This window comes from Acipenser ruthenus, chromosome 52 (assembly GCF_902713425.1).
Source record: "Acipenser ruthenus chromosome 52, fAciRut3.2 maternal haplotype, whole genome shotgun sequence".
NCBI classification, from domain to species: domain Eukaryota; kingdom Metazoa; phylum Chordata; class Actinopteri; order Acipenseriformes; family Acipenseridae; genus Acipenser; species Acipenser ruthenus.
In genome coordinates this window covers 7,045,186-7,070,669 of record NC_081240.1, presented here as the reverse complement: position 1 = coordinate 7,070,669, position 25,484 = coordinate 7,045,186, and the positions used below count along the sequence as shown (strand labels likewise).

General features: G+C 37.9%; 1 protein-coding gene across 3 annotated transcripts in view; it reads right to left on the bottom strand.

The window, feature by feature from the left end:
• The window catches only part of LOC117433057 (GTPase IMAP family member 8-like), a 267,258-nt gene that overhangs the window by 8,896 nt on the left and 232,878 nt on the right, over positions 1-25,484 (bottom strand). For 2 of the 3 annotated variants that reach the window (XM_059016272.1, XM_059016273.1), the window contains exon 6: positions 4,453-4,518. In XM_059016272.1, the coding sequence (XP_058872255.1) occupies positions 4,453-4,518 (66 nt within the window). Of the gene's footprint in view, positions 1-4,452; positions 4,519-4,837; positions 4,998-5,151; positions 5,386-5,566; positions 5,663-8,119; positions 8,540-25,484 lie in introns of those variants that run through there. The other variant, XM_059016274.1, reaches the window with a different exon arrangement.

Sequence of the window (25,484 nt, the reverse complement as noted above, 5' to 3'; positions counted from 1 at the left end):
ACTGTGTTTTCCAAAAACTTCAGTCCATGTATACAGTTGAATGCTAATTAGATTTTCTATCGTTAATCATGTAAACACAGAAAAGTGACGTTTTAAGAAAATCAGTTTTCTGATTCAGTTTTGTCATGTAAACGTACTGAATGTTGCTAGATGAGGGACAGAAGGTAGATTTTATCATTCGTGCTTTAGAAGGGGATGCAAGGAGGGCGGTATTGGCACCTACAGCTGGGGCCACGAGTGCTCAAGAATGGGAGGTCTTACAGAAGTTATATGGAGATAGGGTTGTTGTAGCTAAGTTGAGAGCTCAATTGTTTAGGTGCAGATAAAATAGTGATGAGGCTATGGAGGCTTTCACTCTCCGGCTCCGAGGACTGTTTGCTAGGTTGCAGTGGCGGGATCCAGAGGGACCACTCCGGAACAATGCAATGGAGTAGAACACCCAATACTGTAGCTCAGCAAAAAGATGCTACCTCGGGAATGCAACTACTCCGTCGTCGAAAAGGAGTGTCTGGCCATTAAATGGGCTACTCACTCTTTATGATACTACCTGCTGGGACACTCATTTTATCTCGTCACTGACCACGCCCCACTCAAGTGTTTAAGTACAATGAAGGACAGCAATGCCCGGATAACTCGGTGGTATCTGGCGTTGCAGCCCTTCATGTACCACATGGTACACCGTGCGGGGGAAAGACCATCAAAATGCAGATTATTTTTCTCAGGAGGGAGGAGTAATGGGAAAGATAGATTCAGCCGAGTGTTCCTTCGGCTCCACTCTGAGCAGTGGGATATGTGACAGAAATACAATGAGTTTTGGTTGTAAATCACCCTCCCGACCTGTGAGGGCGCTAAGCAGCGAGAGGAAGTCTATGGACGGGCTGGCCTGACAGTTCTTTCTCCGGGTCGGTAAGTCGGTCAGTCTGGAAGAAGACGAGACTCTGTTGCAGGAACGTATTGACCCGGAAGGGAAACGATGTAGCAGCTGCAGACAGTGTAGACAGCTGCACTCGTTTACCAAGGGCTCATGCATGATAGCATGAAGGGGACAAAGAATTGTAAATCTTTTCCTTTGCTTGGTTCAAAGAGATAAGAAACTGGAAGGAGCGGAAAAAATCCCTAATAATCTGTGAAAAAGAGTTGAGTGAGTGTGAGTGTTTTGTTTGTTTTGTCGCTGTTAGTAATTGTCTTTTGTTTTTGTAAATCACTAGACGGCTAACACGTCTCCGGAGCTGTCACCTTGGGCCAGCACTACCCGGAACAACAACACCACAGTCACTGTTTGATCGTTATCGCCTACCACGAGCACTACTGCACGCACCCAGGTCTAGTGACTGTGTATGTATTATTGTGGGGCGGATAACGTGTATTATTATTTGGTCTGCAAACCACTTCTTATCGTTTCCTTCTGTGCTCTACACATTGGTGTGTATTGCCGGAGGAATATTGTTTGGTCGCCAGACCGGGAGTTCACAAATAAAAAGAACCCCTTTTCCAAAACGGATTACAGTTTCCTTTGTGTGATTATTTCTGCACTGCATCACCTCTGCATCTGTTTCTAATCAGCAGCCACTTTGCCACAATCCCTTGTAAAAAAAAGAAGCTTCTTTTGAATCGCAGAGTTATCTAGTTTACATTACATAAATATAAACAATGGTAAACTTTGATTAGCGTTAACCCAGTTCACATCAGTCTAGAGACAAACGCATTTGAATAACGTTTAAAATGGAAAATTAAGGAACGCACCTTTAACCCCTGTCACAATTAACACAATTCACCTGCTCCCTCATCTCTCCTGCATGCTCCCTGCTGCATCCTCCCTCCTCCATTTTCCCTGCTATCTTCTCCATGCTCTCTCCTCCTTGCTCCCTCCTCCCTGCTCCCTCCATTCTCCCTCTTCCATGCTCCCTCCTTTATGCTCCATCCTCCCTATTCCCTCCTCCCTCCTGTGTGCTCCCTCCTCCCTCTCCTCTGCTCCCTCCTCCCTGCTCCCTCTCCTCTGATCCCTCCTCCATGCTCCCTCCTTCCAGCTCTATGCTCCCTCCTCTATGATCCCTCCTCTATGCTCCCTGCTATTTTATAGACACGTACAGACGTGCTCAAATTTGGTGCTACCCCTCCACAAAAAACGAAGAATGCACAATTTTCTCTGAAATAACTTGAAACTGACAAAAGTAATTGGCATCCACCATTGTTTATTCCATATTTAATAGAAATCAGACTTTGCTTTTGATTTTTTATTCAACATAATATTGTAAATAATAAAACAAATGAAAATGGCATGGACAAAAATGATGGGACCGCTAACCTAATATTTTGTTGCACAACCTTTAGAGGCAATCACTGCAATCAAACGTTTTCTGTAGCTCTTAATGAGACTTCTGCACCTGTTAACAGGTAGTTTGGCCCACTCTTCCTGAGCAAACTGCTCCAGCTGTCTCAGGTTTGATGGGTGCCTTCTCCAGACTGCAAGTTTCAGCTCTTTCCATAGATGTTCGATAGGATTCAGATCAGGACTCATAGAAGGCCACTTCAGAATAGTCCAATGTTTTGTTCTTATCCATTCTTGGGTGCTTTTAGCTGTGTATTTTGGGTCATTATCCTGTTGGAGGACCCATGACCTGTGACTGAGACAAAGCTTTCTGACACTGGGCAGTACGTTTCGCTCCAGAATGCCTTGATAGTCTTGAGATTTCATTGTGCCCTGCACAGATTCAAGGCACCCTGTGCCAGGCACAGCAAAGCAGCCCCAAAACATAACCGAGCCTCCTCCATGTTTCACTGTAGGTATGGTGTTCTTTTCTTTGAAAGCTTCATTTTTTCGTCTGTGAACATAGAGCTGATGTGACTTGCCAAAAAGCTCCAGTTTTGACTCATCTGTCCAAAGGACATTCTCCCAGAAGGATTGTGGCTTTCCAGTCTGGCTTTTTTATGTTTTTCTGTCAAAAGTGGAGTCCTCCTGGGTCTTCTTCCATGGAGCCCACTTTCGCTCAAAAAGTGACGGATGGTGCGATCAGAAAATGACGTACCTTCACCTTGGAGTTCAGCTTGTATCTCTTTGGCAGTTATCCTTGATTCTTTTTCTACCATTCGCACTATCCTTCTGTTCAATCTGGGGTCGATTTTCCTCTTGCGGCCATGCCCAGGGAGGTTGGCTACAGTTCCATGGACCTTAAACTTCTTAATAATATTTGCAACTGTTGTCACAGGAACATCAAGCTGCTTGGAGATGGTCTTGTAGCCGTTACTTTTACCATGCTTGTCTATTATTTTATTTCTGATCTCCTCAGACAACTCTCTCCTTTGCTTTCTCTGGTCCATGTTCAGTGTGGTGCACACAATGATACCAAACAGCACAGTGACTACTTTTCTCCATTTAAATAGGCTGAATGACTGATTACAAGATTGGAGACATGTGTGATACTAATTAAAGAAACGAATTAGTTTGAAATATCACTATAATCCAATTATTTATTATCTTTTCTAAGGGGTACCAACAAATGTGTCCAGGCCATTTTAGAATATCTTTGTAGAATAAGCAATAATTCATCTCTTTTCACAGCTTCTTTGCTTTATTCTATGACATACCAAAGGCATGCAAGTATACATGATAAAATAGCTTTTAATTTCATCACTTTTCAGGAGGAATGAAGCATTATTTCAATGAGCTGTAAGGGTACCAACAAATTTGAGCACGTCTGTATATTTAGACTGTGATGTTTAAGATTGATAATCAATAGATTTGATCTATAATTCTTACTTGAGATTTATTTCTGACTTTAGATAAGTTCTCTCTTTTTATTTTTCTGTCTTCAATAAACTGCTGCTATTAAATTCTCTTGCTGTTTGATTGTTTTGTTCATTATAATTCATCGATCTTATCAAACTTCTTCAATTGGAACTACTCAAATGCAACTCTGCATACAATTACATTTCACTTAATGTTCCTACAGGGTATGTGTTGCCATTTTCCCCACTCAGACCCCTTGCTTACTAAATATCTTCAAGAGAATATCGTCCACTCTTCAAATATCTGTCTAATATTTTAATGAGCAATCCATCCCACAAGAGCAGTGATACTGCAATATACATTTACTACCAGCACAGGATGACTGGGAGGGATAGCTGTTCATTTTACCCCACAACTTGTTTCACATGCATTGTACATGTATTAAAAGATGGGATGATTATCTATTCAGGGATACCAAGATATTTAGGGAGAGAAAGGTCTGAATGGAAAAACAGGCAACAAATGCCCCACCCCAGTCATTCTGCATGTATTCATCTGAGCCAATACTTGTTGGAGAGGAGTGTAGATTAATGGCTTCACAATTACTAATAAATAATAATAATTGCTGCCCTCAAGCTCCACCCCTCCCTGTTCTGTAGTGTTAGCTCTTCTCTCAATGGAGTGACACATCTTTCAATCAAATGTTTCAGTGAAAACAGACTTACATTTTAAAAATGCAGCACTGTTCCTTGGTTCTGGAGCCTGCAGACTGTAAACTGCAACTTTATTCACTGGGCAGAAAAAAGAGAGAAACATAGAATTTGTTTTCTAATGTGTGAATCCCTCTGTCTCTGTTTGAATGCTATTGTCTTGTTTTTTCATGTAATGTCTTTAGAAACTCTCTTCCTTCCTGCTCTCTACACTCGGGATGTCACTGTAAATGAGGTAGGGTGTTTCAACCTGAGGAAATCATTTGAAATAAAACATCTGTAATATTCATATAGCCAACAATCTGCAAGAGGGCTTTATTAATGTCTTGCAAGTCCTGTCCCTCCTCAAGCCATGATCTATTTGAGAAATCTCTACCAAATGAATCTATTTCACACCAACCTGTTTTGGTTATTTTGACTAATTCCCCCTTGCAGAAGTCCTCAATATGGTCTTTAAGTTCAGATACAGCTTTCCTCACAGCCCCAAAAGAGATGCCTGTATTGACAGTAACACTGGGTAAGCCTCCAGCTTCAGGAGGGGCACAGAGAGACTGGAAATTCTACAACAGGAAAGTGGAGAAAAGGAGTTTTCAGTGAAACAGAATGGAGTCCAAAACATTCCTGGGGAAAAGCAAGAATTCATTCAATTGGAGAGGTCTGTCTGAAACCGTCCCAGTTATGGACTTGAGATTTTCTAACAAGCAGTGATGTTACCTGTAGAAAATGGATGTGATCCTCTGTCTCTGAAAGCTGTTTCAGCTCAGCGTTTCTCCTCTTTAGCTCAGCAATCTCCTGCTCCAGTTTCTTCATGCGTCCTTCAGCCTGATTCACTGCAGCCTTCTCGTTAGCTCCAATCAGCTCAATAACCTCAGTGTGGATCTTCTCAATGGATCGGATCACCTCATTAAAGATCTTCTCACTTTCCTTTATTTCTAAGCATGCAGATCTCTGAGTGAAAGTACACAGTAGAGGAGACACAGTTAGAATTTATATGAAAAACACATCAGACATAGACAGCAAACTTCTGCAGATGTTTTCCAGTCCATCTGTTTATAATAATAATTAATAATAATAATAATAATAATAATAATAATAATAATAATAATAACCCCCTCTTGTCAATACCCACTTTCAGTGACTCCACAGCCTGTTTCAGCCCCTCAATTTCTTTCAGTCTCTCCTGGATTCTCTGTTGTATTTCTGTCTGTGTCTCTCCCAGCTGCTTCTGTGTAGAAACACAGTGACAAAGTGACATTTCTGATGGGGCATTGAGTGATATCCTGTCACACTCAACACAGGCCTGTTTAAGTATGCTATTGAAACTGACAGAATCATTTTAGTTCAAATATATTTTATGTTTTCTTGTCCCCTTACCTCTTTACAATGTGTGCAATAATTCTGAGTCAAATATATTTTGACTTCAGTTCTAGTTGCAAGCCAAAGACATCTGTAGCACAGGCTAGATCAGACAACATGTGTGTATAGTAGTAAGATACAACACCATCTAATGCACAGCTGCCAGCAATACAAAAGGACGCTTGATCCACAGTAGCTGTCCACTAGATGGCACTTTTTCATACTAGTAACAGTGAATGATGGCTGATCTAGCATGTGTTACATGTTTGTTTTGTTAAGCACCTAGGAAACTGAAGCAGCTTTCTCTTTAATGTATATTTAGGGCTTCTGATTTCTGTTTTAATCGATAAACACAGATAAAACACCCCTGATACAAAACAATGAAATCAGTGTATACCCAATAAACACCGGAAAAACACTAGACATGGTTACTCAATTCACGTTGACTTCACCCCTTTCCATGTGAAAAAATAAAATAAAATAACCTAAAACCAAAAAAGAATAACAAAAAAACAACATTTCTCATAGCAGTCAGGCAATGAACCTCCTTCCTGACTTGTATCTATCATTGATTAATTCTGAATACTTTAAACTGAGTGGCAGCACATTCCTGCATTTCTATTGGAGGATTGCACACGCTTGTGAGATTTAAAACGAGATTACAATTAGAAACGGAGGGTTGTTCTTGCTCGTGGGATTTAAAGCTATATTACAGTTCAATAGGGAGGATTCACACACTCTTGGAATTTAAAACAGAATTGCAAATTGTGAACAAATGTAAAAAATGCCTAAACACACAAAATCCCCAGAAGAATGAGCCCGTGACCAGAAGGACTTCACTGTGGAAGAGAGCAAAGGAAAGAGGGGAATAGTAGGGTGAGCGAATGAAAATCCCAAATAGGTTTTTAAATTATGTTTTTAACTAACTTAAACATATCTGTTTTAATCATGTAAAAATGTGTTTTAACACACCAAATTCAGCTACTGTTCAAATTCAAATTCTGCCTGGCAGCCATCTTGAATTTGAGTTATGCCCTCTACTGACTTTGAGCTTTCATAATTAAAAAGATGAACACTTTACCAATAAAAACAATTATTCTCAGCTAGATGATGGTTATAAATTGAAAGATCAAATGTTTTAAGTGTACAAGCAAGCCTCCCAAAAACACACCTCTCACTGTGGGCAGACTGGCAAGAACTGCCTGGCAAGGGCAAGGGCACAATCTTGTATATTGTATATCATATTAATTTGGTATATTGTATATCATATTAATCTTGTATACTGTATATCATATTAATATTGTATATTGAATATCATAATAATCTTGGTCTTTTGTTTTTAAATTAGCTGCTTGACTTTGCTAGGAATGTCATTTTTAAACAGTTTTACCAATAAAACTATAATATCTTAAACAATGAAACTGATCTATGATTTTATTAAGTCACAAGATACATATAGAAAACACTAGGAATATAAATCATGCTAATTTTACACTACAAATTCCAATGCACTACAAAACAGCTGAACAAATCCTTCTTACCCTGTGAGGCAGGGCTGAGGTCCTGCACATGTAAACAGTGTGTTTTGGTTTGATTGTAAATAATGTTTTTGATGATCAAGTTTGTGCTAGAATGGCAGGGCATATTCAAATCCAGATGTGGAATGTGGCCAGGTGTTAATTGATTAATTGATTATCTCTTATCCCTGGCCACATGCCTTTAAAAAGGATCTGAAAAGCCTGTTTCCTGGTTCTACAAGCAGGGATACAGACTGTCTGGGAAGGAGAGTGTTGCTGTAGGATCCTCACGACTGCGTGTGTTAACCAGGGTGAGAAAAACACAAGAGGAAAAATGTATCTCGGATCACTGTGTGAGTTAACCAGGATTGCTAGCACTGGAAGGAATAGGGAACAAGTTTAGGGGATTTTAATCCCATCCAAGTCTAGAGAGGAGGTGTCAGGGAGACTGTTCCTGGAGCGGGACCTCCTTTCTTGTTTAGTTAACTTTTATTTTCTAGTTGTTTTCGCGCAGTGTTTTGTTTTGAATGTTTTGTGTTTTTTGTATCAAAGAAAACCTCCTGTGTCTCTCCTGTCAATCAGCGATAGCCACACCTGTAACAACACCCCTGTTACACCCTGAAATACATTGTAGTACATCATAGTTTAGTTAGAGCAATTAAAAAACTAGGGCTCTTTAAATAGCTCTTAATATACAATCAAAATCTGATCTGATGTGAAACTGTATAACCTAGTAAACAGACATGTTAAATATCCCTGGGAATTCTTATCTTCTAGGATAGCTACAAGGAAATGGTTCAAACCCTTACCTGTTTCACAATCCTTTCTGCATCACCTGAGACTGTATCATGGCTCTTGTGATCCTCGTCTGTACACAACAAGCAAATACACGTCTGATCGGTTCTGCAGAAGACCTCCAAAACCTTCTGGTGTTCAGGACAGAGCTTCTGCTCCAGATTTCCAATGGCATTGATCAGCTTGTGCCTCTTTAATGGAGTAACCTCACTGTGTGGCTTGACGTGTGTTTCACAGTAAGAGGCCAGGCACGTCAAACAGGATTTAACAGCTTTGAACTTTCTCCCAGTGCAGACATCACACGACACATCTCCAGGTCCAGCATAACTTTGAGCAGGAGGAGGATTGAGTCCTGTCTTCTTTAATTTCTCCACAACTTCAGCAAGCATGGTGTTTCTGCACAGATCAGGCCTTGGGGTAAAGGTCTTTCTGCACTGGGGCAGCTGTAGACACCTGTATGATCAGTCTGATCCCAGCAGTTCTTAATACACCCCATACAGTAACTGTGTCCACATGAGTAGTAATAGTACTATAGCTTATGTCAAAAGTCTAATTTATGACCCTTTTGACCTTTTTTTGACCTTATAGGTATGAAGTTATGAATATATAATGAGGGGGCGTGGATTTATGAATTTATGAATATATAATGAGGGGGCATGGATTTATGAATTTATGAATATATAATGAGGGGGTAGGGATTTTATTATGGTAACAAGACATATATGCTTATTGAATATAAGTATATATATGTATATATATATATCCCTATAAACTTATTGCATGTCTTTTATAAGATATGTACAAAATCAGTGTTTAATATGTTATTCATGTAATAAGGGGATAGGGGGAACCCAAGTTTTATATAAATGATTATGTTAACTTATGCTTGGTGCAGACAACATTGAAGTCTTAGTATTTTTTACATAAGACACTTAATGAAAAAGAGAAAGTTTAAAAGAGGGTATTAAAAGCATAAAGAAAAAACAATTTATATTTTAAAAGCATTTAAACTTTACACACAGTAATCACAGAACTGCGCATTAGTCGTTTTAAAAGGGTATCGTTAAACAAAATAAAACGGATATTAAATTAAATATGTATAAAATAACAAAAACAAAACAAAATCTACCAGAGTACATAGTGGGTACCCTAGTATTATATAAATGCATATGTTAACTAATGCTTGGTGCAGACAACATTAGTCTTAGTATTTTTACATTAGACACTTAATGAAAAGAGAACGTTTAAAAAGAGTGTATTAAAAGAAAAACAATTTATATTTAAAATGCGTTTAAACATTACCCACATAAATCACAGAACAACTGAGCATTAGTCGTTTTGAAAGTGTATCGCTAAAACAAAATAAATTAGATATTAAATTAAATATTTATAAAAGAACAAAAAACTAAACAAAATCTACCCGAGGACAAGTTCTGAAAAAAGCTCTTTCTCTCTCTCTCTCTCTGTCTCTTACCGTTTTCAATAAAAACTCCCCAGGACAAACGCTTAAGTGCAGTGTGAATTCTCTCCCTCGCAGACAACAGCAACCAGCCGCACTCATCAAACGTTAGCAGAAGAATGACTGCAAACTCGCTCTGTGACTTAAATAGGGGGCGGATCCTTTGGCATAGAACATGCGCACATCTTCCTATAGGTACACTTACATGCACGCGCACATGAGCACCGACACTGAGACAACCCCACTCGCAGACACAGACACTCACAGACACATAACCACCCGCTATGAACAGACTGGCGTCTCGATGTATTAAAAAGCACCGCTACCTATTTGTTAGAGGAAGGTCCCCTGCAGAGAAGGCTTGTGAAACGTGTGATTTGTAATGCCTAAAGGTTTGGTCTCTGCATGGTAGACACATCTAGGACTATTTCAGATGAATATACAGATTTTATACTTCTGTTAAGATTAAAAGTGCATACTTCTGTTAAGATTAAAACCAGGAATCAATTCTATAAATAAAAACTGTTTAAACGTGTTTGGTTGTCTGTGTTTGTTTGTTTGCTTGTTTTTTAAAAAGATAAAATGAGAGCATTTTTATCCTGACGCTAGTAAAATTAAAAATGCTCAAATGAAAGACGTATTTAAAATATATTGCATGAACATTTTACGCATGTATTACCGCGTAAAGAAAGTAGATTTAACTAAGCCTACGTTCAACTATAAACAAACATGTATAATATATGCTATAGCAATGCTTGGTTATTCGCGCCGGACCCGTAAAACTTATGGAATTGAATATAACTGAATAAAACAAAAAATAATGAATCTGCAGGAAACAAATGAGTGAAAATTAAACACTTACGTAAATGAATAAAATAGAGTTTAACATGTCTTAAGGAATATGTGCTATGGTTTTTGTAGGGTATTTTGCGTGGCTGAAAAAACCGAAAATCATTTGTGAGGTGAGAATCGTGGCACCCCTGAGTCTAGTTCTTTAACATATCAGACTTTGGGTGGCGGAATGTTTGCTGATGTTGGAAAGCACGATGTTATCTCAATGTGAATATATATATATATATATATATATATATATATATATATATATATATATATATATATATAGGGGATAAATATTTTTTATTCAATTTTACACGTTAGGAATAGATTGGCGCCGCTGTGTATTAAAAGTACAGATAGCGTATGTTAGAGGATGACACCCCGCTGAGAAACGTGGATCGGTGATCACCGCGGCGTCGGTTAGTCTGCTAGGGGCAAAAAGCCTCATGGTATTTCAAACTGGATATAGTTTGGGGCATAACGATTACAAAATAAAATAAGAGAAAAATCGGTGTTATATTGCAAAATAAAATAAGAGAACCTATTTAAGTGTTTTATCAATGCCCATTTTTGAATAGCCTCCCATCAAGATAATCTCCAGTAGCTTCTCATACACGGTCAAACTAATCTGACGATTGTGCAAGTCATTAACACGCTTTTACTGTTTTAGATTTAAAACTATGTGTGAGCATAGTACAACGTTATGTTTTTTTTTTTTTTTTTAAAAACGGCGAATATAGACCCTAACCTGTTGTAATGCTCCTTTACGTGTATCTAAAATGATTCGTGTTATAAAACAGATTGTATAAAATCGTTTACAAAACGAATGAGAATATTTTTTGCATGTAATACTGCGTATAGAAAAAAAACTAAGCCCGCGTTTAACTATAAAAACATACATGTGTAGGTATATGCGTCCTCATTTCTTGTTTATTAAAAGCATACCTTTAAAAACGTGATTTAAACATAATAAAACATAATTTCAGCATAATATCGAGAATATGCCGTGTGTTTTTGGAATAACTCCTTTAGAGATATGGGATGGTTACATTTGAAGCGCCAGCTAGTCTAGGTTCTGTTCAAGTGTCGGGTTTATCACCCCTGATAGGTTTTCCTGATCCGGCCTGATCCGGCCCCATGTGGGTACAAAGGCATTTGCCGCTGAGCTTGAGAGTATAAATCGTCCACGTACAGAGCTAAGATTTACACTTCTGGAAAGGACGATTCCTCTCACGAACATTATCCCGTAAAGAACCACTTCATAAATGGACGGAGAATCAAGCCACAACAATGAGGATCTAAACGGTATGTCCTATGTTTAATGTTTAAATGCTGATTTAACTCTGTGTAAAAAAATGTTTGATACGCGGTTTTATTTCTGCTTATGAACGAACACTGTGTAGCGTGTCTGTGATGCAAGGTAACCGTTTTGTGTTTTTTTCTACGGGTGCGTTGTATGTTTTTAAAATGGCGGTAAAAAGTTAGATGTATTGTAAAAAATGTTTGAGACACAGTTATTACGTCCTTAACACGGTGTTGTGTGTCTGTGCCGCAAGGTATTAGGTATTTTTTCTACGGGTGCGTTGTATGTTTTTAAAATGGCGGTAAAAAGTTAGATGTATTGTAAAAAATGTTTGAGACACAGTTATTACGTCCTTAACACGGTGTTGTGTGTCTGTGCCGCAAGGTATTAGGTATTTTTTTAAGGGTGCGTTGTATGTTTTTAAAATGGCGGTAAAAAGTTAGATGTATTGTAAAAAATGTTTGAGACACAGTTATTACGTCCTTAACACGGTGTTGTGTGTCTGTGCCGCAAGGTATTAGGTATTTTTTTAAGGGTGAGTGGTCTGGCTGTAAAATGTTAGATGTTGTGTAAAAAATGTTTGATACGCGGTTTTAATTTCTGTTTATGATGGACAATATGTGGTGTGTCGATGATGCAACGTAACCGGTTTTTTTTTTGTTTGCTCGTCATATTTTAAATTGGCTGTAAATGTTAGATGTGGGGTAAAAAATGTTTGATACGTTGTTTAATTTCTGTTTATGATGAACAATGTGTGGTGTGTCGGTGATGCTACGTAACCGTGTTTTTTTTATTGTTTTTTTTTTTTGTTTGTTTGTTTTATAAATATTTAATTTAATATCCGTTTTATTTTGTGATACGCTGTTTTAAACTTTCTTTTTCATTAAGTGTGTGTGTGTGTGTGTGTGTGTGTATAAAATGAGATAATAGTGACCATATCTAAAAAATATAAATTATAAAAAGGGGTTATTACATCAGGATATGCAATGTGAATACTGTGTGTAATGTTAGTTTAAATGCTTTCAAGGAATTCTAACTGTAAAGCGCTTTGTCTGGGGAGTTTTGTGATACCTTGTTTTAAACTTTCTTTTCATTAAGTGTGTATATATATATATATAAAATGAGATACCAGTGGCAATATCTAAAAAATATTAATTATAAAGGGGTTATTACATCAGGATATGCAATGTGATTACTGTGTGTAATGTTTGTTTAAATGCTTTTAAATGGTGAATACGGCGTTTTCTTTTTTTGGTTTTTCTTTTAGCTTTTAATAACTTCTTTTAAACTTTCTCTTTTTCATTAAGTGTCTTATGTAAAAAAAAAAAAAAAAAAAAATGTTTGAGACGCGTTTTATTTCTGCTTATGAATGAACACGGTGCCGCGTGTCTGGGATGTGGGTTTTATTTTAAGAGTTAAGATGATGCATGTAACTCTGCTATATGTTCACTATAAATACACACTTTAACACGGTGAATTAAGGCATGTGTTTTATTTTATGTGGTCGTTAATATTATTATTTATTTAAAATTATATATTTTCATATTTAATAGATATCCAGGAACTTCTTGAAGAACATTTAATTTCACACCAGGAGGAAGTAATTGACCAACCTCCTAGGCTCATTCCCCTCTCGCCTACATTCATTCCATTGTCCCCGACATGCTTTTTGGAAAGTCAGAATGGTGAGTTTTTTCATTTGCTAAACCAAAATATCGCGAGGGTTTTTTTTTTTTTCTGGTCTAACTATAAGTACCTCCTTTTAAATTGCAGATACAATCCCAGGGCACAGCATTTCCCTTGAGCTTCCGTGCGATCTAATCGTGCCTGAGGACTTTTTAAATAATTTCTCAGTGATAACAGAAAAGCCGGAAAGTGAGTAAAATAGTAGACATATTTGTCTGTTTGTTTTATTAATATCAAATACATAAAGGTACTTATGATATATATAGTGCGTGAATGATATTACATGTTAGACATGGTTTTTTATTTTATTATGATTTCCTTTTAAAAACATAACTGATTCATTCTGTTTTTAGAAGCTGATTATATTGAAGATTCTGAGCTTCTGGAACAGTACTTCAAGGCATCATTCAGCGACCTAGCGTCAGACTCCGAATTGTCTAAAAGTATGACCAGTAATGTATTTATAGGTTAATAAAATATGTGTGCTCGTTTTTTTTCATAATATTAATTATTTTTAGGTTAAAACATTCATATTCAACCATTATATTATTTTAGAAGATCCTGAAAAAGCCGAAAGGAACGACGTTGCCTGTACATCGGAGGGGGGCCAAGTTATACATGCGAAAATACCCTTGGAGCCTCCCAATAGACCTCAAAAATCTGAAAAAAGACCTCTCAAAAGTAAGTGTATTTAAAATGAAGCTTTTTTTTTTTTTTTTTTTAAGTATGTTAAATATTTCAAACATCTGTTAATGTATTTGTGGTCTGATTGTATATTTTGTATATTTTCATTTAGAACGGCCCTGTAGACGTACACTTCTTGTGGAAAGCGAATCTTCCGAGGACGACACATCCTTCAGCAGAGACCCCAAGTCTAAAAGGCCGCGTAAAATTTCCGAAAGGTTTCATACTTCGCTACAATCAAGAGGCAGCCCCACAGTCTCCAAAGTATCACAAAAGCTAAAACCGACGCTCCCCTCAACTTCAACTACTGTTAGGTATCACAGCTCTGAGCTATTGAAACATGTACATCTGACTATAGAGCAGATCATTTACAGACACCCCGCTATAAGGGCCCTAGTTTCTGACCCCGAAGTGTCTCAGAATATACAAACATTAATTACCCTATTGAAAACGCTGGGTTTCTTAAAGCAGTAACTGTGTATTTGTAGAACTACAATGGAACCACATCGCAAAAAAACATGTAAAAGGAAACACATTGAAATTGCTGTTGATGATTCTGACAATGATGAGGCTGTGAATGGTGTTCAAAAAAATAAAACGGTTTCAATTGATCCGAGTCAAACTGTGTCAAATTCTGTTGTTAACTCTATAAGCGTCCCCCGAAATACCTTAAATTCTGTTCCTTCAATAGGTTCCCATACACATAGTATGTCTCCAGACCCCTGTGGCATACCACACATTGTTCACCCCCAAAATTTAAACGGTTTTGAGAATTTTGACTATCTAGACAAACTACTAAATGATTTAAATTATAACGCAGATATTTTACCGTCAATCAGGGCTCTGATTGATGAAATTTCTACAGATACTCCCCCTATAAATGACAACTCCACTAATACAGACACCAATAATTCCCAGTGTCCAGGGATTGTTAATGATGCTAAATTGACTCGGATCAATTTTGACTCTTTGGATAAGCTTTTGCATGAATTGTCTAGAGAAAATCATGGTACTATAGAGAGTGTAGGTGATATGGAAAAACAAATAGGGGGACGCTTAAACGCAGGGGGTTGCCTTGATGATTCTTTTAGCATAAAAGTCCCGGGGGGTGGTGTAATACATGATGATCAAGTGGCTGGTCCTTCAGGTTTACAGGCCCCCCATAGAGATAGTGACGGTGATAGAATTGGAGGGGAAGGTGTACAGCGTAGACATAGACCTATGTTTAACAATTTCGAATTGAAGCAACCTCTTAACTTTACACATCTGTATGACTTGGATTCCTACGCTGAAGTTTTTACGGTGTTACATGAAACGTTAGAGAATATGTTGAGTGATGTTTCTAGAACGCTAAGACCTGCAGACGTTGTTCAGCTTGAATTACGAGCAGGATCCTTAGATATACCAGTGTATGTAAAAATGACTGGAGACAATTTAAGTCTAGACGAATTTCTCAGTCAGATTGAAGCTCTCCTTCAAAGTCATAGTGAAATTTTGGCTGATGACTCTTTGATGTTGATTGTCCAGGTTGTAAGGTGTCCAGAAGGAGGTGGTGTTAGGAGAGGTTTGCAGACCTTAATGAATAGTGAGCTTATTAGAAAAAAAGCCAAGCATCTGATTATATGTTACAACAGAGACAATCAATTATGTTTTGCCTACAGCGTTCTGAGCTTGTTATTTCCTGAATTTAGGGAGTCCAATGATACGTGTATGGCTGAGGCTTTAAAACTTCAACAGAGTGTGGGATTAAGTGAACATCAAATGGTTTCGTTTGCAGACATAGATAAATTTGAACAGGCCCTAGATGTTAAAATTGTGGTGTGGTACAGATGTCCTCAAAAGGACGTGTTCCTGAAACACCAAACAGATACTCGAGCAAAAAACAAAACTGTATTTCTGTTTCTTCATGAGAATCATTTCTATGGTATTGTTAATTTGAAAGGTTTTCTGGGTGCAGCCTATCTGTGTAATTACTGTTACACCGCCTACAGTAATCGATCTGGACATCGCTGTGAGGGACACTGTAATGTGTGTTTTTCACCAGCCTGTAACAGCGAGTCCTCTGTAAAGGTAAAATGTAACGACTGCAATCGTTATTGTCGATCCCAGCGCTGTTATGATGAGCATAAGATTCTCCGAGATAAAGCCAACAGTGAAAAACAGGTTTCTATGTGTGACATTTTAAAACTTTGTACAAGGTGCTATTCTCTCTATAAATGTGACCCTACAAAGCCCCTGACTCATAAATGTCTTACTCCATACTGTAGCAATGTAAAGCCGTGTTGTCACCTCACAGTGATCATAATTGCTTCATTCAAACGCTTAAACCTAAGGAACCCACAGACAAATATGTGTTTTATGATTTTGAATGTCGGCAGGAAGCTGGTGTGCACATTCCTAATTATTTGTACTGCATGCATATGGGTGGTGAATCATGGTTTTGGGAGGGCGAGGAATGTGTGAAAAAGTTTTTTGAGCGGTATCGTAGACCTTGTTATGCAGGCTATACTTTCTTGGCACACAATGCAAAGTCTTATGACAGTTATTTACTGATGAATTATTTAGTAACCAATGGAATTAACCCAAATATCATAGCTCAGGGTAGCAAGTTGATGTGTTTTACAGACGAGGCTTTTAAGATGCGTTACATTGATTCCTTTAACTTTTTGCCTATGAAGTTAAGTGCCCTGCCTGCTGCTATGGGATTTGAAGCCAAAAAAGGATATTTTCCTCATTTTTTCAATACTGCTGAAAACCAGAATTATGTGGGGCCATTTCCTGAACCACGCTACTATGGTGTTCAGCAAATGATGTCTAAAGATCGTGATGACTTTTACAAATGGTATGATTCGATTAAGATGGGTGTTTTTAATTTCAGAGACGAAATGGCGTTCTACTGCAAAAATGATGTTGAAATTTTGAGAGAGGCATGTATCAAATTTCGTACCGAGGTTTATGCAATAGGTCAGATAGACCCCTTCCAATGTACAACTATTGCTTCACTGTGCATGGCTATGTATAGAAGTAAATTCCTGCCTAAAGACACAATAGCTATCATTCCTCCCGACAATTACAGTGCCCAGCAAAAAAGCTTTTCAAATGCCTCGATACAATGGTTAATGTATGTAGCAGAAACTGAAAATGTTTTCATTCAACATGCTTTAAACTACGGAGAGCTTAAAATAGGCCCCTTTTTCTTGGACGGTTATGCTGTGATTAATGGTAAGCGTACGGCTTTTGAATTTGCAGGGTGTTTTTTTCATGGTTGTCCCTTGTGCTATGATTCGGCCGATGTAAACCCCTTAAGCAAAGTATCGTGTGGTACGATGCGTCATCACTTTGATGAAAAGATTGAAACATTGCAAAAGGTTTACGGGTTGGAAGTCAGAGTTATTTGGGAACATGAATGGAACACACTGAAAAAACAGCCTAAAGTGCACGATTTTCTGGTTCGTTCTGATTTTCCAGAACGCATCAGTCCTCGCGAGGCTCTGTTTGGGGGTCGTACAAATGCCATTACATTACATTATGTGGCCCAGGAAAATGAAAGGGTGGAATACTTTGATTTCACTAGCTTGTATCCTTTTGTTAACAAGACAAAATTGTACCCAGTAGACCATCCTACCATAATTTACCATAATTTTCAAGACTTGAGCCAATACTTTGGATTGTTCAAATTAACGGTTTTGCCTCCTAGGGGTCTTTATTTCCCTGTACTGCCTGCCCGCATAAGTGGTAAATTAATGTTTACCCTATGCCGTTCATGCGCGGAAACACTAAACCAGACTGGGGTATGTAATCATACCTCTGGAGAACGATCCTTGACAGGGACATGGTGCAGTGTAGAGGTAGTCAAAGCTCTTGAGAAAGGTTACAAAGTGTCTAAAATACACGAAGTTTGGCACTTTCCTCAGAAATCTGACACTCTCTTTACAGGTTACATTAACAGTCATCTCAAGGGGAAACAGGAAAGTTCAGGTTACCCGGCTCATTGTACCGATGAGGAGCGTAAAGAGCGTTATATTGCTGAATATTTTCAGAAAGAGGGGGTTCAATTAGACCCTCAAAACATCAATGTTAATCCTGCTAAAAGACAAATCTCCAAATTATCCCTCAATAGTTTGTGGGGGAAGTTTGCACAGAGAACTAACCAACTCTCTACAAGCTTGGTAAAGGATCCTGACCAGTTTTTCCATTATCTCTTTTCAAAAAGATATCAGGTTTCGCATTTTTGTTTTGTAAGTGATACTGTGGCTCAGGTTCAGTGGCGTTACGCTTCTGATACCTATACTCCCACAGGTAATGTAAACGTATTCATAGCGGCATTTACAACAGCGTACGCCAGGCTAGAGCTTTATAACCTCTTGGATCGGCTGCAGGATAGGTGTCTGTATCATGATACGGACTCTGTAATCTTTGTCAGCAGGCCCCAGGCTTGGCGTCCAGAACTAGGCGATTATCTTGGGGACTTAACTAGCGAGTTGAAGCCGGGGGAATACATTACAGAGTTTGTGTCAGGGGGCCCTAAAACATATGGATACGTCACAAACAACGGAAAAACATGTCTCAAAGTAAAGGGGATTACCCTAAACTATGAGAATTCCAAATTAATTAACATCGCTTCATTAAAAGACCTTGTACAAAACTTTGTGAATCATGATAGAAACACCCCCGCTGAGCATATCATGATTCGCGGCTCCCAGATTCACCGTAATAAAAAAGAATTTCACTTGGAAAACAAACCACTCCAGAAAACCTTTCAAATAGTCTACAATAAGCGAGTCTTGCGTTCTGATTTCACATCGATTCCTTATGGATTCTGAAGAAGGTTTTGATATTAGACTATCCGTGCCTTTTGCAGCTATAATATCGGGACCCTCCAATTCAGGCAAAAGTTATTTTGTGAAACAGCTTTTAGAAAACTCTCAACAGATCTTTTCCAAAACCCCTGAGAATATCATTTGGAGTTATAGCTGTTGGCAGGGATTATACAATGAATTGGCCCTTAAATTTAAAAATATCAAATTTATTGAAGGCATACCAGATTCATTAACCGATGATAATTTAATGCCTCCTAACAAAATCAATTTACTCATTATAGATGACTTGATGGAAGCAGCTAGCGAAAATGATGAAATACAGAAAGCTTTTACAAAATACGTTCATCATAGGAATTTATGCGTACTGTATTTGGTTCAAAATTTGTTTTTTCAAGGAAAAATGAGTCGCACCATAAACTTGAATGCCAATTACATTATTCTGTTTAAAAACCCTCGAGATAAACTTCAAATCAACACACTAGCCCGTCAGATGTACCCCGGGAACTCCAAGTTTTTCTTAGAAGCGTTTGAAGATGCGACAAAAAAACCCTATGGTTATCTTTTAATAGACTTAAAGGCCCAAACCCCCGAAGCATATCGTCTAAGAACTGGTTTATTTACTCCTGATTTGCCAGTTGCTTACATCATATAAGCGGCCGGCTATCGCTCTAAAACTTTTATTTATCTAGACTCAGCAACCGCGCATCATGTCGGCTAGAATAAAACGTAACCTCCATCTCTTAAAGAGCATAGTTCGTAGCTCTGCTCATCAGAGACGAACAATTTTACGAAACGCTTCAGACGATTTTATCAAATCGATTGTGGAAATTGCCTTAAATGCCTTAAAGGGGCACATCCCCTTAACTTCGAGTCAGTTAAACACTCTCAAAAAGCAGCGGCGTGTTATAAAGAGCCTATGCAATAAGAAGCATTCAATTAAAAAGAAGAAAAAAACTGTGAATCAGAGTGGTGGTTTTATCGGCGCTTTAATAAGGATTGCATTGCCTTTTTTATCAGGACTCTTATCGCCTCAAAGTTAATTTGTAAAAATGACTCACTCCCAGAAAATGTTTCTGATACCCCAGCATCAACTCGATAGACTTCGGCAGCCTGAGCCCCAGCACCCCGAGCCTATTAAAAAAGCCGTTGAAAGCCGACTTGACTCTGAAATGAAAAGCATTCTACTTAGAAGCGACATCAGTGACCATGAGAAAGTTAAGCTATACACCAACTCCTTACAGAGATATCTAACCCTGCTTAAACAGAGTGAAAAAGAGTTTAATACCCTTACATTAATTACACCCCCCTCTGAGGAAACGACCCAACCGGCAGCAGAATCTGAATCTAAGATAGTGACTGCAGTTATGAGTAGTGTTCCCTCCAGATCTAAGAAAAATGCTAATTTTATTTTAAACGCTATGTCTCAGAATGCTTTGGTTACCTCATGGAATGATCAAGGGGAATTCATTCTTAGGGGCAAGAACATTAGAGGGTCGCATATGGTTGATTTAATCAGGGCTGCAACGGGGCATACCCATATCCCTGAACATAGGTTACCTGTAGGATGGGCCGAATTCATCAAAGGTTTGTCTGTAATAAATGTCCCCTATTCTACAGTACCTAATTCTCAAACACGACAACTCATAGAAGCTTATAAAAAACGACCCTTAGAGACCCCTATGCATAAGAAGCAGAAAAAAAGGCAGCAGTTATGGGAAAGTTATTAAGATGTTACTGATTTTATTGAGTTTACATATCTGTACATTTTGTTGTATATTCATGCATATGCTGTGTAAACATTGGCTGATACATTTTGGTGTATATTCATGCAAATGCTGTGTAAACAATGTCTGATATATATATGTCTTTACAGCAATAAAAATATTTATTAACCATTTACAATGTCATAAGTTTTTTGAAGATTAACATTCATAACATTTTTTAAAATCATGATGAGTCTTGACACACTGCACGCATGAAAATATATTTATACAATTCTGTTTTTTAGGGTTAGACATACAATGTATAAATTGGGACACCATCAGATCATTTTTGTTTAAATCAGAGCTGTAGAGAGCCATAACCTCAGGGTATGTAAGTCCTTTGGATCGATGATGTACAAAGAAAACACAGTGATGGCCGCATGTCGTGGTCATAAGCCCTTGTAGAGGCTGATTATTGTACACTGTTTGTTTGACGTTGTTGTCTAAAAAGTTTGAGATAGTCTTAGGAAAATAAATAAAATCTGGAGGGTTACCGTAAGAATCAAAAAACTCTCCCTGTCCCTCTTCTTTTAGATAAATCCCTAGCCAGTGTTCTCCCGGATAATTCTGGGGGTCCGTGTTGACAATGAGTATCGCCGGCAGTTTTTTTATTTTTCCTTTAGGTAGTTGATCACTAGCTAGAACCCCATAAAAATACTTTGCAGTCAACGGGTTGCTGGATAGCAGCGCTGTAAGCTGAGTGGTATTCATTTTTAAAAGGATCAATGTTGTATCAAACTTTTCAGTAATCAAAGAGAACAGCTCTTTGGTGGGAAACCTCAATCACGTTCTCAAAAACAGCATATACAATCATATTCACCGTCTCTGGCAGAGCATTGGCAAAACGCATTTCAAGGCGCATATTACCATTTTTCACTAAGGAAAAATGATCTCCACATTCTTGATCAGGGGTTAAATCAAATGCATAGAGCGTATAGCCTCTAATAAAGTCTGACCTATCAATTATCAGCGGTTTGTCTTTGAGATGTCTACCCGTGGCCTGTATTAGACTGTAATATTCCCTGACTGGGTTGTGTCTTGCTGTATAGTGGGGTTGTAAAGGTTTTGAGGGGACTTGTTCACCATCGACGTACATAGCTATAAAGTTCCCAGCATAGTGTTTAAAGTTAAATGGGTTTTTAGCGTAGGAACCACTAAATGCTTCATTATCTGTTAAACCAATAACCACAAACTTTGGTAACTGCCCCAGAAACAAATTCTCCTGATTACAGACCCTACTCCCTCTAGGAATACTAAAAACTTTCATAGACACTCTATCAATAGGATATCGGGCATTAGAGGTCATCAAGGCCTGAGCTTGGGCAATTCTGACCTCAGGGGACACTTTTACTTTTTTAATATAGAGAGATGCTTCTAAAATTTTAAGTTTGAACTCTTCTGCAGCATCAGACATTAAACAGAAAGTGTCATTGGCCCTCACCATTTTAATTTTCAGGTCAATCCCATTCAGCATGAGTTTCTCTTGAAAAAATATATCCGCATGCAGAGGTCCTAAAAGTTCAACAGTATGACTCATTCTGGTAAACGCATGCCGTTTAACTAAACCTTCATTAGCCCCTGCAGGATCAGTCTCATCCATATGTCCTGGGGTATCTTTGTAAAACAAGCCGGCAGTGAACTGTGATTCTAGAGTGTCCTTACTAAAGTTTAGCATTGCCTCTATAATGCTCCTGTAAGGATAAGTATTACTGCTTTGACTGATTAAGCGATTTCCTAAAGTTACATCCACTTGTGAAAACATGGTAGCTACAGGGTAATTGATAATACCAACTATACTGCCTCCAACTAAATCGGAACCATCAGCCCTAGTAATTTTGCATGAAAGTCTTAAAAGAGTATTATTCAAATCAAGATAATCTTCCCCATTTCCTGCTATGTAAAATTCGATGGGGGTCGTGTCAGACAAGGCAGACAGGGGGGGAATTTCCACATAAAGGCTTTTTTCAATACTTGTCTGGGTATAAGGTATAGTAAACAGATCCAATTCTGATTTCACACATTCTTGAGACATATGGTGTACCAGCGTCATGATTTAAAAGATGTTTCTGTTTTTCTTTGTTCTGGGTGTCTTTGGTTTCTTACTCCTTCTCCGGGTACCGTTACTAAATGCCCTAAATGTAACTGGTTTAGCCTTTTTGTGATGATGATAGCGAGATCCTGGGGGTTTGCTACGTTTTCTCTTGGATCCTCTGGACATTACCATCAATCCCTCCCCTGATTGGCTCTTGTTGTGGCTATGAGGGTTATGACTTGTTAGGACATTTGACACTACGTCACTAACAATATTTTTAGCTGCTGATTTAAAATGAGGTTTAACTATTTCAAAACCCCTTCTAAGTAACGGTAAAGCTTTTCTGAAAAGACTTCTAAAAATACCCCCTATACCCGCCCCGTACATCACCGGAACTCCTGAAAATCCAGGCAAACCATTACCAGCTTGATTTTTGTAATAATTAATATAAGGATTGACATATCCATTAGGGACCATTTTCAATTAGGTGTAAAAAAGAGGCTTTACAGGTCGGAAATGCAACTTCACTACAACCTTCCCAAAACGGAATGGCACTAACTTGTTTTGATCCGTCTTAATTTGTATAGTTAATGTGTCAAAGCTGGTCTTGCTGAGGGGCACGTAATGAGGTCTGTCGTAAGTTACCGTGATTATATCGTTGTTTTTGCCTTTAATAGGGACACACCTTAGAAGAGGCACGTAACTATCTCCAACGGCTTGATGTGTAATGATATCAGTATAGACGTACAGGGTATAAAATCCAGCTCTGATATCTGATGGGTAGAGGGTCCTCAAATGAGCACTATACACTTTACCCTCAATAGGGCCCAATAGTTCAATAGTTTCACCCTTTATAGTCTCACGAAACCCCAACATTTGTCCGAGATGTTCTTTGGCATAAATCATATGCGGTGTAGTACTTTTTATATAAATTCGTCTTTCTATAGGTTTATAGACTAATTTCAAATCATTTTTTCATCGGGAGCTTTGTCACCTTTCTGATCTATTCCTTTTCCGAGTATGGTATCGTTCATAGCCGTTATTACATCCTGAAGGGTCTCATAATATCCTTTTGGTATAGTATAATCACGTTTTACTGCTTTTTCTATATCATAAGTAATAAAGGTGCTGTCATTAATGCTTATATTATCCCAGGCATGGGGATATTGAATCTCTGCTAAGCAAACTTCCCATTTTCCCGGCAGATTCAGTGTTTTAACCAATTTGATAGTAAAATTGGATATAGCATTTTTAGGAAATACATCCTGTGAAGCGTTACTAGGCAGAGTTACATAAAAAGAGTCTTGAGACATCTTGACTAATGTTTTAAGTGTAATTAAATACACTCCGTACTTGTTAACTCTTTAGATCCACCACCTGATGACCAGCGACCCAACTGTTAAATTTTTCAGGCCAGCCGGCCCATTTTATGAGATAAGCCTTTTTGCCATTTTCCTTTTTCTCAGCAACTATCTTCTCTATCCTAAACAGCCTATCAGTCTTGACATTTATTTTCTGCAATTCTGGTTCATAAAATGTGCCCATTATAGGCTCTCCATCATAATCACATAGTTTATACACCGGTGGAAATCTTGGTATACATTCTGTTATAGTAAAAATCTCTGATGTAAACGTTTGTTCATAACCTTTTATAAAGGGAGCTCTTAACTTTGAAATTCTTACGCTGTCACCAGCGGCAAACTTAAACTTTATATGTTTAGGGCTTTTCTTCTTAGAGTATAAAGTTTTAAACACTTTAAATGAATTATCTTCATTAACTTCTGAAGGTTTCATTTGAATACTACGATGGAAGGAGTTGTTATATGCCTGTACCATTTCTTGTAGTTTATCCAAATACTTGTGCGTGTTAAAAGCTGTGAAATATTTCCACATTCTTGTTTTTAGAGTCCTGTTGTATCTCTCAACAATAGATGCTTTTAGCTCATTCCCCGTGGTAAAGTGTAGAATATTATGTTTTTTTAGCATGTGCTGAAATGTTTTGTTTAGAAATTCTGCCCCTTTATCAGTTTGTAGTTTTTTAGGTTTCCTACCAGCGCTGATGATCCTCTTGAACGCCTCTGTCACCGTCTTAGATGACTTATTTTTCAAAGGTAACACCCATGCATATTTGGATAAGATATCTATACATGTTAACATGTACTTATAACCACCATTTTCTTTTGACAAGCTAGACATATCCACTAAATCAGCTTGCCACTGTGTATCGATATTAGATACAAATACAGTGTTTCTTTTAAAGTTTATTTTAGAGGGCTTATGCAACGTATATGAGTCTTGCTCTGATAAAAAGTCAGTTAAGACCCTCTCAGAGACTTTAGGCCCATCAGACCTCAGAGCTCTTTGAAGAGTCTGTAAACCCCCTAAACCTCCAGGATTTGAGGGATCGTAGTATATTTTTTTCATACGCTGGTGTGTCATCTTTAATCAACATAACACAACTGAGACCAATATGACTTTCAAAAAGTTTTTATTCAAAGGTTATCATAACACCTCAGAGACATGTGGGAAGTTCAAAAGTTTTATTCACAGTTTATCAAGAAGATTAGGACATTTTAGAAGACCTATAAAGTTTTTACACAAACATTCATGATTAGTCACTAAATAATCCACGACATTTTGCACAACTGTCGATATATCTTCATCTCTTAAAAACCTGGCCATGTTATAAAAACATACATCAGTCACATAAGCATACAAAACAATGATATGTGTACATTTGCAATCTTCTATTTCATCAAACATTTTAGGTAATATATTCATTAAAAATGCATTTA